General features: G+C 44.5%; 1 protein-coding gene across 1 annotated transcript in view; it reads left to right on the top strand.

Annotated features, from left to right (window-relative positions):
- Window positions 1-11,720: 11,720 nt before the first annotated feature.
- JAZF1 (JAZF zinc finger 1) overlaps window positions 11,721-15,561 on the top strand; it is a 337,583-nt gene continuing 333,742 nt past the window's right edge. Inside the window, exon 1 of the mRNA XM_082846108.1 lies at window positions 11,721-11,855. Coding sequence (XP_082702234.1) covers window positions 11,741-11,855 — 115 coding nt within the window. The 5' untranslated portion in view covers window positions 11,721-11,740. The remainder of the gene's footprint in view (window positions 11,856-15,561) is intronic.

The following is a 15,561-nucleotide window of genomic DNA, read 5'->3' as shown; positions in this document are numbered from 1 at the left end:
TTCCAAGAAACAGTACTGTTCACTATTAGTCATCCCAGAACTTATTTATCTTAAAACTGGAAGTTCATGCCTTTTGAAAACCTTCCCACAATTCCCCCGCCCTTATATCCAACCTCTGGTCCCACAGATCTGATCTCTGTTTCTATAGGCTTAAGTCTGAACACATTTCTTTCTTCTTCTCTTTCTTCTTTTTTTCCTGCCTTAATCTTGTTTGCTTTAGTTTTGTGCATCTATAAATTGCTTTTTGGAAGCTGTACTTTATGAAAATGTTTCAGTATGCAGTTGACCATTTTTTGTTGGGGAAACGAATTAAAAAAGGAGGAAAATGGAGTGAGGGTTAGAGATTGACTAGAACTGATGCTGGCCCCAGTGGTCAGATTCATTGCTGACTGCAGGGATATTTCCACTAGCGGTGGTGTTGTGGCGGGGGCTGGAGAAACACCCCTAGTCCAAGGCCAGGTGAAGGAAGACAGATGCAGTGAGAAGGCGTTCATGGGCTGATTACAGAATTATTTTATACCTTCCAGAAGATCTTGACATTTAGATTCAAGGGGCCTGATTAAACAGGGAGGCCTACAAGATCCAGTGTAGAAACAAGAGGAAGTCTCATGTCTGTTCCAACATATTGCCATGGATCTCTCTTTGCTGCCATGACAACAGGCTTGAGAGCTCTGTTGTGATACCTCTCTGACCTCAGCCTTTGACTCTGCCCTGCGGACTTCCCAATACTGCCCTGGAATAGGAGGACTTGCCCTGCCACCTAGTCCCTGGTTTCACAGTGGATAATTCAGCATGGCAGAGCCTTTTAAAGGTTAATTTTTCATGATCCAGGCCAGAAGCCTGAGTGAGTTGTATACATCTCTGTTGTATGGCTTCTGTTCAAAGACAATTGTAAAATGTTGAACAAATCAAATGGAGAATTACACTGAATATTTTGAATACCAGAGTTGCATTTGACTATGAGCAACAGAATCCTGAGAAGCAGTGGTTTAAGTAAGACAAGAATCCATTTTTCTCACAAAATGAGTATTCCAGAAGTAGGCACCAAGGGCTACTGTGGCAGTTGTAGGACATCATCCTAGAGTGTAGCCCTTATCCTTACGTTCATGAGATAGCCACTAGCACGCCGGCTGTCACATCATGTTCTTCTTGGAAGTGGAAAGGAAGAAGTGCCAAGTGAAAATGGTGCTTAGCAGTTGATTCCATATGGTTTTTAAGAAGCCTTCCCAGAATCCCCATCCAACAACTTTCACTTACATCTCAGTGGCCAGAACTTGGTCATAGGTCTACCCCTATCTGCAAGGGAGGCTGGGGAATGTTGGGTTTAATCTGAACACATTGCTTCCCTTGACAAAATCTGTTACTAAGGAGCAAGGAGAGGATGGATATTGGTTAGGCACCTAGAAGTCTCTATCATGAGATGTCTATGAATGGATGAAAATGGGAGCTGCTGAAAATGACCAAAAATAAGGTGGCAAGAACGAGGCCATGGAAGAAGCCAGAATTTCCTGAGGTCTGTTCATTAGCTCCCAATGGCAGATAGTACTGACTGATAATAAAACCATTAATCTAGCATATATGACAAGTCGACACAATAGGACGTTGCAATAGGGAACAAGGAAATCAATTCATGGGGTTGCCACCCCTTACTCCGACAATGGAATGCATGAAAGGTAACATAGGCATAAATCAGGTGCTACTGGAATGAGCCTACAGTTTTGTTGATTTGAACATTTGCTTCTTTTTAGTAAATACATATTTAAATGAGAATATACGTCAATTAAATTTATGTCAATCTTCTCCACCATTTTCAAGTAAATCCTTCATGCTTAATAAGCCATTGCCATGGGTTAACTAAGCTGAAGGTAATGAATTTTTTAGATAACTGCAACACTCTTTTAAGCAACAATTTTAAAATAATTCAAAGTATTACTGGAGATCATATGATATCTTACTGCCTGTTTCAACATATATTGAATAACTTAATGTAATGGAACATTTTTGACTGTCTGCTTCTTGTGTAGGAAACAATCTTTCTTACCATTTACCACCTGTTCACCATCTGCCACGCACAGACACACACACACACAGACACACACACCACATACTCCCTCCCCAACTCCACCACTAAGTATAAGGAAGGGAAGTTTAGACAGTGTGCTGACATATCCCTGGTTCATGGAGAACAGTTTAGAACCAGCAGGTAATCAGGCACTTGTGTTATACTTGCATTTTTTTTTATAACTTAAGATAATTAAAATGTATTTACCTCTAAATCATCACTCCAAATTACTATGCTCCTTGAATTCTATGCCTTTGTGTGGAGGTGTCTACTTTTTTGTTTTCGGTGTGTCTTATTCTAGCAGCAACCTTTTAATTTGCTGTTTGTCAACTGCTGTGCTCTGGTAAAACCAGAACACCTCATTTATTAGCCTGTGGGCAAAGTCAAAGTAAAAGGCTCTGGGAACTCTCATTGATGGCGGGTATGTAAGTTGGTAAATACACTTTGGAAAATGGTTTGGCGGCATCTACTAAAACTGAGCATAGGCATATTCTTGGATCATACTCTACAGAAAAGATCTTCTCAATCTTTGCTTTTGCCCTTTTTTGGTTTTCTTTCCCAATGACCTTTTCCTTGTGTTTCTTTCTCAAATTCTCTTCTCTGGTACAGCTTTCTCAAATAGAGTACCAACTACTTTTCATGCTTAGGCCCTATTCAAGAATCAATCTTGAAAAGGAATCCTGGGGTCGGGGGATGAGGGGACAAGGTGGGGAATGTGAGAGATTTATAGGATTGGGAAGGGGGGTGAGAAAGGGGATGGCAGAAGAAGGAGAAAAGAGAAAGAAATTAGAGTCATGAGTTGGCTCTGACACCAAAGATTAACCGTAATCTAAAATGTTTAGATTACAATGTATACTTTATACATACATTGGCGATTACTAATGCCGTCAAAGCAATGTGATGTTGAACTATAGACCCAGGAATGGGAGCGCACTCAAAGACTGGGAAGGCCAAACCTACTAACTGACAGGTTTAATTAACTATTTTAAAGTATACCTGGACACCGGTCAAGCAGTATAAAACATTATATACAGCATTTATTTTAGATAAATTTGGAGTACTCACATATTCAGTTGTTGAAAATTAATTTTTTTTAATTGAAATATAACTGATTTACAATGTTGTGTTAGTTTCTGGTGTACAGCAAACTGATTCAGATGTATATATATATATATTATATATAAATTCTTTTTCAGATTCTTTTCCATTACAGCTTATTATAAGGTATTGAATATAGTTCCCTGTGCTATACAGTAGGACCTTATTGTTTATCTGTTTTATATATAGTAGCTTGTATCTGCTAATCCCAAACTCCTAATTTATCCCTCTCCCCGCCTTTTGCCTTTGGTAACCACAAGTTTGTTACCTATGTCTGTGAGTCTGTTTCTGGCTTGTAAATAAGTTCATTTATGTTATATTTTAGATTCCACATATAAATGATATCATATGATATTTGTCTTTCTCTGTCTGATTTACTTCACTTAGTATGCTAATCTCTAGGTCCATCCATGTTGCTACAAATAGGATTATTGAATTCTTTTTAATGGCTGAGTAATATTCCAGTGTAAATATATACCACATCTTCTTTATCCACTCATCTGTCGATGGGCATTTAGGTTGCTTCCATGTCTTGGCTATTGTAAATAGTGCTGCAATGAACATTGAGGTGCATTTATCTTTTTGAATTAGAGTTTTCTCCGGATATATGCCCAGGAGTGGGATCGCTGGATCATACGGTAACTCTATTTTTAGTTTTTTAAGGAACCTCCATACTGTTTTCCATAGTGGCTGCACCAATTTACATTCCCACCAACAGTGTAGTGGGTTGCCTTTTATCCACACCCTCTCCAGCAGAAAATTAATTTTCTTAAGACTCTGATCTGCATTGGGAAATATGGAAAGAATTTGAGAACCAAGAAATGTTAGAGTCTGGAAGAAGCCCTTACCAACTATTTCTTTTCTCTGCTATGACCATTACCGGGCAGCTCTTCCATCATCTTGGAGATCTGTTTAAGGCTCAAAGGGTCCTTTTTGAATTATTTGCACCAATAATTAGATTGCATCTAACTTCATGGTGATGAGAAACTTAGAAAGAATTAATCCAGATACTCTTGGGCTGTTATCACAATAAAAGTCATCTAATTTTATACTGTGGCTTGGAAGGAAAAACAGAAGTTGTAAACTCTTGGGCTCATGGGCCAAATGTGGCCCGCAGATGGAACTTGTTTGCCTTCCACTGTTTTAAGAGAGGAGTGCTCTCCAGTTCAGCACTGGTCCCCACCATTCACACAATACACACATGTGCACTCCACACCACCCTCTTCTCTGATCGCTTCACCTTCCTGACCCTTAGGGCATCTGAGTTTGAGAACTCTGAGATTACAAAAGTCATTCAATATATGAGGCACTACAAGAGAAGAGAGAATCATTGGGGAAAAGCATAATGAGATGAAAATTATAGAAAGGTAAATTTAGTCATAAAATCAAGATGAACGTCCTTCCTGGAGAAGTTACTGGAATCTGGGTTGGTTTTATGAAAGGCACATACATCTAGCTCTGGAAGAAAAGGGATTGAGTTGCAGAGCCTCTGAGATGGCATTCAGCTGGCTGTCTGTTCTATGGCTCCAGGAACTAAGACTGTAACAGAAAATATGATTACGCCAAACAATTGGCTGAAAAGCAACATAATTAGAGTCATTACAGAATGGAGACAAAGACAAAGAGCATAACAAAAGCAAAAAAAGTCACCTTTCCACATGATAGGTGATGCCTGTGTTCCCCGCCCCACCCCAAAATCAACACTACGAAGGTACACAATGAATGGGTAAGTCAGGAACTGGCTGAAGAACAAAACAAGGGTATCTCTTCAAAGTCTCACTTCTCTATAAAGTTCAATTTTAAATCAGGTATTTAAGACCAATAAATGAGCCTGGCAACAGCAATGAAAGGACCTTCCAAAGGACAAGGAAAGGGAAAAGACAAGCCAAGATTCTCAATACCTGTTGGAGGCCCCAAGCCCTCTCCATCATCAGTACCCCATCCTGACCCTCAGGACCCAATCCTAAGTGCATTTGGTAAAGTAAGACACTTTTCCTCTCAATCTTACTGTTTGTGATGGTACGTGAGCCTGATCCTGCCTGTGGCAAAGAGCCCAACTTCTCCCCCAGATTCAAGGGGAGAGAAGGAAAATGTTCTAGGACACCCAAATTCAAGGAGGAGTATTATGTTAAGAGCCAGGACTCTGGAGTCAGACAGATCTGAGTTCAAATCCTACAGCACTTATTAGCTTTATGGATCTTAGTAAGTTACCTCATTTCCCTGGGTCTTGTTTTTTCTCATCCATAATCTGGGCATAATGTATTTAACTATCTCATAGCGTTTAAAAACAGATCTGTGTTAAGACATCTAGTCCAACAGTGCCTGACCCAACAGTAGGCACTCAGTGAATGGTGGTAATTGTTATGGAAAATAATCATCGTAATGAACTTGAACATCTGTGAAAGGGAAAGGGGTCCTACTCAGTGAAATAAAAGGAGAGCTAGTGTCAGATCTCATGTCATGGCTCAATGCTTCCCAGCTTATCTCTGTCCAACTGAACAGCTTTGTCTGCATTAGCAGAGCCTAAGAAACCAGTGCTATCAAAACCAATGAGACAAGCATTTCATAAGTGCCTTTTAGGGGCACAGGGCAGTAACACTGTGCCAGACCTGAAGAGGGGTCTCGCCAGAGGTTGAGCCATGATCATGGGAAGGTATAACTGTTGTAATCTCTCCAAGATGATTGAAGACTGTCTTTCATTGATGCTACATAAGAGAAGAACAGTAACAAATTGTTAGAAATTACTTCAGCATTGACAACTGAAATCTTAGTGCGCTGCTTTATCACAGGAATGAGCTATACCCCCCCATACAACTTTTATTGAGCCCTATGTGCAGGCGCAGTGAGAGATAATCTTCTTTTTCACAGAGACGAGGATCAGACACCTCCAAGGTGGAATGCGTTTACCCCAGGATGGGGGCCAAACGATACTCCAGGGTGTGGGATGAAGATATTAGACCTTCCATTTCTGTTTTTTAAAAGGTCACCTTCTAAAAGCATCTGTCTTACTTTATAACATGCATACTATATTTGAGTAGTAGTGTCTATATATAATTTGTAAATAAAAACATGAATTTCATGTGATCAAGGTTTAAATTTTTTTATCGATGGGGTTCTTGATTTAAAAGGTTTGGGAACTACCGGTCTAGAGGAGAAGGAAGACCAGTAAGCCAACAGTCAAAATTAATGCAGAGGGAGCTTGGCTGGAGCACAGATGATAAGCATGTAGCTCAGCAGTGAAGGGAGAGGAGACAGGATGCAGGGAAGGCTTTCTGGAGGAGGTGGCAGGATGAGCTGCTGAAGTTGTGTTTGGTGGCGGGGGAGAGGGGAAGAGGAAAGAATATTTCAGGCAGGCTATACAACACATGCAAAGGCAAGGTGGCCTGTGCAGGTACAGTGAATGCATCTTGAAAACTAAAATAATTTGATCCATCTTGAACTGTCAGTATAGGTGAGGAAACTGCAGGAGGTAAGGCTGGGAGGTTTCTGCAGAGATCCAATTATTGAAGGTCATTGAATAGAAAGCTTATTCTGATGGTGCAGGTTGGCGCTGAGGGATTCTAGCAGGGGAGGGGAGATCATGGAGCAGTATTCCCAACTTGATCCTCTCCTCCAGTTTCCATTGATACTTGTCTGAGTCCTAGAGGGAAAGGATTATGCTTGTGGGAGCTGATGAAACCTCAAAAGGCTAGGACAAAAAAGGTGCTAGAAGCCTTTGAAGGGATAGAGAATCTTCAACACTGGGCATTGCTGGGTGAGCATCGCCAGTGCCTAAAGACACATCTCTGGGCAGAAAGGCTGTGCAGTCTTGTGTAAGCATTAGTGCTTTAGTGGCTCCAATACAGTCAAGAGCAACAAGATTTATCACCTGAGTGAGCCAGAGTTGGAAAGGAGGGAAATGTCAGACACCAGAGCAGCCACGAGGACAGTATGTGGAGTCCACTGAGCCACCCCAGGCAGGCTCTAGGAACTGATTCAGGAGGACTTGCAAAGCATTTGGCATTCCCTCATGAGGAGAGACCGTACTGGTCATATTCAAATTGTATCCCTCATGTGTTGCACAGTGGATCAGGCTCCAGAGTTGACAAATCCTGAGGTCACTGTCCAGGCAGTTCCTCTATAAATATACCTTCAGGAGCTGTACAACAGGAACCTGGCATAGATGTTCAATCAAGATGTCAGGAAACGAATGAAATAGTGATTGGTTGGCTGCTCTCATGACCTTATTTAAACCTCAGGCTGGGCTGGCCAAATCCCATCAGAGCTGGGTTTGGAGCTATTATTTGGGTGCATGTGGTAGATTGCAGCAGGGGTGTAAACCCAAGAACTCAGTTAGAACGGCAGTCCGTGGCTGGGTATTTTACTACTTTATTCTGGAGAAATCTTACAAAAAACTAGAAATGTAATGCCATAACTATGTATATAGTCAGTAAGGCAGAAGCATGAGGGTAGAGAATTTAAGGTAACACCCCTTAGGGTAACACCCATGAGGACTTGTCACTGGTGTTGTCCAACTAGAGAACCCCCGTTACTCATTCTAAGGCCAATGCTTAATTCTAGGCAGAATGAGACTGGGGGCCAAAATGAGAATTAATCACCAAAGAGCAGATAAAGCTGATTCATTTCTGAGATGGAATAAAAGCGGTACAAAGACCTTGAAGACTTTGCATACATATTAAATTGCATACATATTAAACAAGAAAATCTGGAATAGACACTGTCCTCCTTGGAAGAAGGTGGGAACCTCAAGAAAGCATCCTGTTGAAGCAAAGGTTGCTGTTGGCATAACTGGCAGCCTGAGTCTTCAAGAGCTGGGGAGTGTCATATATTCTTATAAGTGGCCAGACTGGCATGAGTTGAAGAAGACCTACCTGTGTCCACGATCTACTCAGTCTATGTAGTGGTGGCAGTAAAAGGAGTGCCTCAAGCCCTTAAGGGCCTGTTTACATCCAGTAAACCTGAAAAGTACCTTAAGAGGGACCTGGAAGAATGATCCAGAAAACCTGAGAAAGAGTTGAAGGCAGTATGGAGAGTTAACAGAATCCAGTGTTCACAGACATCCTCTTGTAGTGCTAACAGATGTCCACGCAGGGCACAGCAAGTGCCCACTTTTGATGATCAGTGTATACCTAAATGAACCAAATCCTGTATGTGGAGGCCAGACAAGAAGCAGAGTCCTTTGGTGGCTTCGACTGGCTCTCTGAGACCAATGGATTCACACTTTCCTGGCAGCTGCCCCATTTTGTGGGCAATAGCCATGCTGGATTTTGGAGATTGCTACTAGATCCCAGAGCATTTGTAATGGTAAGCACCAAGCTCTGGGGTCACTGTACGCCTGCATTTTCTGTGGGCCTACACATTGGGAGGACATGATCTCGGGGGAGGCAAATGGTTCCCAAGAAAGGGGTCTTAAACCCAGAGAGCACTTCTAGTCCACAGCCACCATCATCTCCTTCTGACTCCTCAATTCTCTCACTGTCCCTTTCATTTGAAATATTTTTACTACCAAAATCAGGGGGACAATTTTTTTTTAAGTATAGAGATATATCAGCCATCACTTTCTCTGGGACATAATAAGTTGAAGTGTTTCTTCTATAGATTTTTTTTTTTTTTTTGCGGTACGTGGGCCTCTCACTGTTGTGGCCTCTCCCGTTGTGGAGCACAGGCTCCGGATGCGCAGGCTCAGCGGCCATGGCTCACGGGCCCAGCCGCTCCGCGGCATGTGGGATCTTCCCGGACCGGGGCACGAACCCGTGTCCCCTGCATCGGCAGGCGGACTCTCAACCACTGTGCCACCAGGGAAGCCCTCTTCTATAGATTTTTATAGCTTCATGTTGACTTTATATGAAGGGACACCCTTGAAACAAACATTTTTATAAATGCAAGTACATAATGGTAAGCATGCCATTGTAAAGCAATTTTTTAAAAGTTTGCTGGTGGTTACTGTATCTTTGTCCTTCTAATGTCTGTTGATGCCTTACTGAATACACTAAAAATACAGAGAGGAAACTTGGCTGTGTGTACATGGAAAGAACTCACTCCATGCCTCTGGCCTCAGTGTACCATATCTATAAAGCCCGTGGGTCTGCTGGCCAGAGTATCTTCCAGATCTAAAAAACCATGATTATGTATCTAATACAAAGGCCAGAAATGCCTACAGTGTGCGGATTTTAAAAAAATAGGATGAGCAGTATGTCATATAAGCAGAGCTTCAGTTCACAGATGAAGAATTAGAGTGGGTTATTTTATGCAAAATAAATTGAGTCCTTTCAAAATATTAATAATTGCCCAAGAAAAAATTTTAATCTTAAAAATCAAAATTTTGATTCATTTTATAGGTTATTTTGGCTTGTTTCATTTTAAAAATTCTGTTTATTAAATGTGGCCTGTGAAGGTTTTATTTTAGGAATACTGAAACTCATAGCAGGTAGTGGAGACTTAAACATTAGTGAAACCCAGTCCCTTTACTTCCTTCATCTTTCATCTGCACATTTCTGGCACTTTCCATCTCTGAGCTCTCTTGCCTGAACTACCTCTGTTCCTCTTCGCACTCTCTCTGGAGTTAATAATTCCACACGGACAGTTTCTCCTCCAGAGGACAAAGTTGCTACTTCTCCAAAGCTCTCCATTCTTCCTTGCTTCCTCGATGCTGCCTCATGGTGGGGTCCCTAACACTCATCTCTAGGGGGAACCTCTTTTGGCGTCGTTTTGGCTGAAGCTTTTGCGTTGCATTTCCCTGTCCTGTTACTCGGTGTGGGGTGTGTTCTGCCTGCTCTTAGCTGAAGGCCTTCCCAGACTGGGCAGCTGAATGCACTGCACAGCTGCCAAAATTCTAATTCAAGAGCTAGAATTCTTACTCCTGCTCTTTAGACCCTTGTCTAGCCCTGGCTCCAGTCTCCCGCCAACTGGGTCCCTGGCTCGTTATCAGGCCCACCCGGGCCCTGTCTCCACCCCCAAGTGGGCCCAGGAAATCATTCTTGGCACCAAACTAAACTTCAGCCATACCACTACCCGAGCCTCACCCAACCCAACTCTCATCTCAGCACAAGTTGTTACCTTGTGAGCTGGCAGACAGAAGAGATGGGCTCGAAAAGAGGAAATGCCACGGGTGAGGGCACTCATCACCCCCAATTGCTGTGACTGTCAGATTGTAAAACTTTTTGTGGTGCCCTTCCTCTATGAAAAGAATTAAGAATCCTACTAGAAATAACACTAGGGATGAATATAGTTTATGGACAGGGGAATACTATTTCTCTATGTATCTGCACCAGAGGGTAAGTGAAATTTGTCCTGAAGAAAAATGCTAAATTCAGTATACTTGCATAATGAAAAAATGCACTGTTGCATCATAAACTGCTGATAATATGTAGGCAACTGTAAAAGTGCTATTGGAGAATGCAAGCTTTAAAGTAAAATACCAGTGAAATTGGGGGTGGGGTTGGGGACAAGGAGGTAATTGATTCTTAGCAAAATGTTGGTTTCAGAGAAGCTACCTGATTCAGCCTAAATGCTTAACTGGTTAACATTATGGTTTAAATGCTCACAGGATGGTGTAATCTAGATTGATTGGAAGGATCTCTCTCTTTTAAATGAAGAGAAAGTATGTCCCTTGACCCTGTTTCTACTCCTTCTAGCCTTCACCAATGCACTGTCCTTTCTGCTGTGATAGTTTTGCTCCCAGGGAGACAGATGGATTAATCCCCAGATCTGAGATGGGGCAGTGGGATATTATAATTTGGGGAAATGAAATTAGTTTTCATTTTCCCAAAAAGGGCAGGGAGTATTACAAACTCGGTACACATGTAAAACACAGGCAAATGCACTTGACAGTCAAGCACTCTATTTTGAAATTTAAATAAAGCTAAGATTTTCTTCTGGCCTAGAGGGAAACTTCATTAAAATCAATTAGTACAAACCTCCAGAGAAAATGGGCTTTTTTAAAAAGAAGGTTTAAGGAGTAAGTTGCACACAATTACCTTTCCTGGGTCCCCTGTGAATGTCAGTGTCAAACCTAGACAGGTGGCCAGGTGCAAACAAATGTCCCTGAGAGGGGCCTGGATAACTCCCTGAGTTCTCACTGCAGGGAGGTAAGTGTAATTAATAGATGTATATATACCAGGAATGTAATACACATAACCAAGGAGGCTCCAAACAGATTGCATGTATTACCAACTGTGAAGGGCAGGCCGAGTGAGATAAAGTTGGTGGCAGGCGCTCCCAGGTGAGGCCTCGGTCCAGGGGCGGAGGTTGGGGCCGCACAGCTGTTGCCGCGCGCCCTGGTCCCTCCTCCCAGCTGCGGCGGCCTCACTCCCACCCCCACCCTCCCCCCGCCTCTCCCCCCGCCGCTCCCGACGCCGCCGCCGCCGCCGCCTCCCCTCCCCTCTGCCTCCCGGTCTCTCCTCGCAATCCTTCCATCGCTCTCGCCCCCTCTCCCTCCGTCCGGTCCTCTGCGCTCCCCTCACCCCGCCTCTCTCCCCCTCCCCCAGCCCCTCCTCTCCTCACCCCACCCTGCCTCCCTCCCTCCCTCCGCCCGCCCGGCGCTGGCTGAGCCGACACCAGGGGGGCTCTCGATGTAGCACCATGACAGGCATCGCCGCCGCCTCCTTCTTCTCTAATACCTGCCGATTCGGGGGCTGCGGACTCCACTTCCCCACCCTGGCCGACCTCATCGAGCACATCGAAGACAACCACATCGGTAAATGGCCCGGGGGTGGGCGGGGGTGCCCGGCGCGCGGAAACTCCTGCCCAGGCGAGAACCCCAGAATGGCCAGGGGTGGTCAGGAGGGAGGAAGGCGGCGGCGGGGCGGGGAGGGTGTGTGGGAGCCCGGGGCATGGGGGTGGCGGGATGCGGAGGCGCGAGGTGCGGTGGGGATGGGGGCAGGGTGGGGCTGGGGGAGAGGAAGGGGGAGGGGCGGGCGCCCCGAGGTGCCGCTGGCGGGCTGGGGGATTCCGAGGGGCGTGCGCGCCCGCGGCGAAGTGGTGGGAGTGGGGCTGCGCGGTGGAGGGGGTGGCGGGGGGAGGGACCGATGCGGCGCGGGGCGGAGGGCGCGGCGGGGCTGGCGGGGCGACCGGCCGGCTCTGGGCAGGAGCGCGGAGTTAGTTGGCCCGGGTGGTCGGAGCGGCTGGGGGCGGCTGGGGGCGGCTGGGGGCGGGCGCTGCAAGCCGCCCGGCGCTTCCGCCCGGGCTCGAGCTGTCAGGGCTCGGCGGCGGCTGCAGCCGCTGGGAGGTGGGAGCGGGGGGGCGGGGGTGGCTCCACCGCGGCAGCCATTCCGCTTCCTCCTCCCGGCACCGCCGCCACTGCGTCCTGTCAGCGCTGGTTGCTAGGTGTGGTGCGTCGGGAGGGGGCCGGAGCCGCGGCCGGAGGACGCGACGCTTGCTCTTTCCCCCGGCGGCGGCAGGGTTCGCTGGCCTGAGGGCGCCCGCTTCTGCCCCGGCCTGGCGCGGTTGCCGGGGCGCTGCGGGCTGAGGTCCCGGGTGCGCCCGCGGGCCGCGCCCAGCGCCCAGGGCCGCGCCGCCCCGGAGGCCCCTGCGGCTGCGTCCGCTGGAGAGCCGTCCCCCAGGACCCGGGGCAGGGCATTTAAATGCGCTCCGGCTCTGAGATTTGCCTTTCAAATGGTGCTAGGCCCGAGGTGCGCCGGCTGCGCCGGGTATCCGCAGCGGCGGCCTGCGCAGCGCCCCGGGCGCCGGGGACTTGGTGGCCGCGGGGGAGGGGGACCCCGCGGGGCGGCTGCTTTCTCTTCCTGCCCAAGACCCCGGGGCCTTTCAACAAGTCCTTTAATTAGCAGAAGCCCTTGCACACGTTTCCATGCTCCTATCCGGAGCTGCTGCGAGGAGAGATGGGTCGGGTTCGTGTGGTTCGGGCGATCCAGCCACCTGCGGAAGGTGTGGCCGGAGCCCACGAGTTGTCCTGTGTGGGCTGGAAGATGAAGGGCCCGCGTGATGCCCCAACGGGGCTGCCTAATCCAGAGAACCTGTGAATTGCCCCCAGAAAGTCATTTCCCAATGAATGCTATGGATTTTGCCATGTGGATGCAGCTCACGTTTCTACAAAGTTGAGAGAATAAATCACGACTGCTGTGTATTTATGCACGAATAAAATGAGGCCGAGCCTTAAGCTCCTTCTCTTAGTATAATGCTTTCTCTTTGCACACAGTGAGTGCTTAATAAACGTTGAATGCTAGTTTAGAATGGGTATATGATGGGACATCCAGAACGGGAAATACTCATTGAAAATGTCTACAAACCATCTTTCAAAACATAATCTGGATGAGTAATTGTCCAGGTTTTGAAACTTACGAAGTTTTAAAACATCCGTGTAATAACTTTTGCCATCTCCTCTGATAAAGGTGTGACAGAAGAGCTAGGGAAGTTTTGGTAGTCTTAAAAGCAGTTTAATGCAGTAACATATTTGCTGATTCATCATCATGATTGAATAGTAATAACTGAAGGTGCTTAAAGGATAAATCAGATTTTTCATGATGGGTAGTTTAAAATAATACTAAAACTCCAGTAATGCAAAGCTCCAATGGAAATTTTGTCAGTTGAAGTTGTTTCTCTTACTTTCAATAATAAATAAAAAATATAAATATAATAAGTATGTATTATATAAATATATAAATAACATTTCCTGACCTAGGGAAGGCTGTCATTGCATATCCCATTCACTCACAGTTATTTTAGGATAAACTGTAATTAATGTAAGTAATAATTTCCCCACATTGCCTGCCTACTTGGACTAGCTGGTTAAAAGAAAATAAAATTATATTTATTAAAATGTGTTAAAGACAGTTATCCTTCTTGAGGGTTTAAGTCTGTAATCAGTTAGATAATTTAAAACTATTGGTGAATCTCAAATTCTTTAAGTTTGTAGAAATTGTTTTTAGTATCGTGCAAACATTTTTAAGAGGGTTAAGTGGTCCATAAATTTTGTAAAACTTTTAAGTGATGGTCACCCCCAAAGGGCTAGTGTTTTTCTTTTAGTGAAAATATTGAACATTTAAATTTATAACAGTAGCTATGACTTAGGTGAATTTGGAGGCGCGGCTAACAATTACTGTACTTTGGAATTAGTTTGACATCAGAAAACTTTATGGAAAGTAAATGTTAGATGAACAAACACTTAGAATTCCCTGGCTGAAGAGACCAAGTGAAACTATTCTGTACCTTAACTGAGGAGAGGCCCCTTACTTTCAAAGACAGCCCCATATGCAGAAAGAAATAAGAATTGACCTCAAGAAGAATAAAAACAACCTACTTAGTAGGCAGTGTCATGTAAATACACTTCTGATGAAGGGACATGAGTGGAAAATATACCAGATAAAGCATTTGGTGAATGTTCTATACTACATGTATTGTTAAGTGGAATTTATTGTTTGTGGGTCAGTCTATAAATTTTTGGAGAGATTGTTATTTTTAATGATTGATTTACCAATTCTGAGTCTTTGTCATCAAGTGGCCACATTAAAATGATGCATGAAGACTACTAAGATATATGTTAATATTATCTTTAATTTTTTCAAGGAGTTTGTTATTTAGCAATTATAGGAGTATTAGAGATGTGCTCAAGTAACAGGTCCATCTTGACCTTTCTGAGTTATTACCATTTAACCACTAGTCAAAATCCTTAAGCAGTAATGAAATGAAGGTTTACAGATGGGAATATGGCATATTTCTTGCATGACAGATTTTTCAAGGCCTTTAGTGTACAAAGCCCATAGTTTTCATTATAACTGTATTGCTTAGTTCAGATTAATTAAGTGCATTAATTTGAGAGTAGCTGTTACACGTGTACACTCAGTTCTTGTTGTTAACCAATTATCCATACCCATTAGGAACAAGGATTTGGGGCTGTAGAGCCAAAGGAAGTGTGATTTGCACCATCATCTGTTTTAGCTCTTTTCCTTTCTGTTGGAGGAGTGCTGCACCTGAGGTCCCATTTTCTTGCATTTCATTGCTGGTTTAGTCCTGGAGCACCTGTCTCCGTGCACAAGCTGGGTACCCCAACTAAAACCCTTCCCCCTCAACTTAAATTGCCTAGAAATCCCACAGCCCTGCAGGTGTGAAGTGTTTCTCCATCAGCTTCACTGTCAATTCATTCATAGCCTGGCTTTGTTTCCTGGAGATGGGAAAAGCTGATCAGGATTTGTTTGCTTCTTATTGTGAGTAAATACTTGAGTTTGTAGAAACACTCTTGACATACACATCCTAGGTAGGTGAAGTTGAACTGGTAACTAGGAATCATAGAAACACTGAGAGCCCTAAATTTAGCACTGAAGGTCATGTCACAGACTCATGAGATGTCTGCTCCGTCTGTGCATCCCAGTGCTGTGAAGTCTTTGGCTTTTGGTCTGAGAAAGACAACTGTTTAATCATTCTTACTAGATTTGATTATTTGGTACATT

Source organism: Leucopleurus acutus (assembly GCF_964270905.1).
Source record: "Leucopleurus acutus genome assembly, chromosome: 9".
NCBI lineage: Eukaryota > Metazoa > Chordata > Mammalia > Artiodactyla > Delphinidae > Leucopleurus > Leucopleurus acutus.
This window is presented reverse-complemented; position numbering and strand designations above follow the sequence as displayed.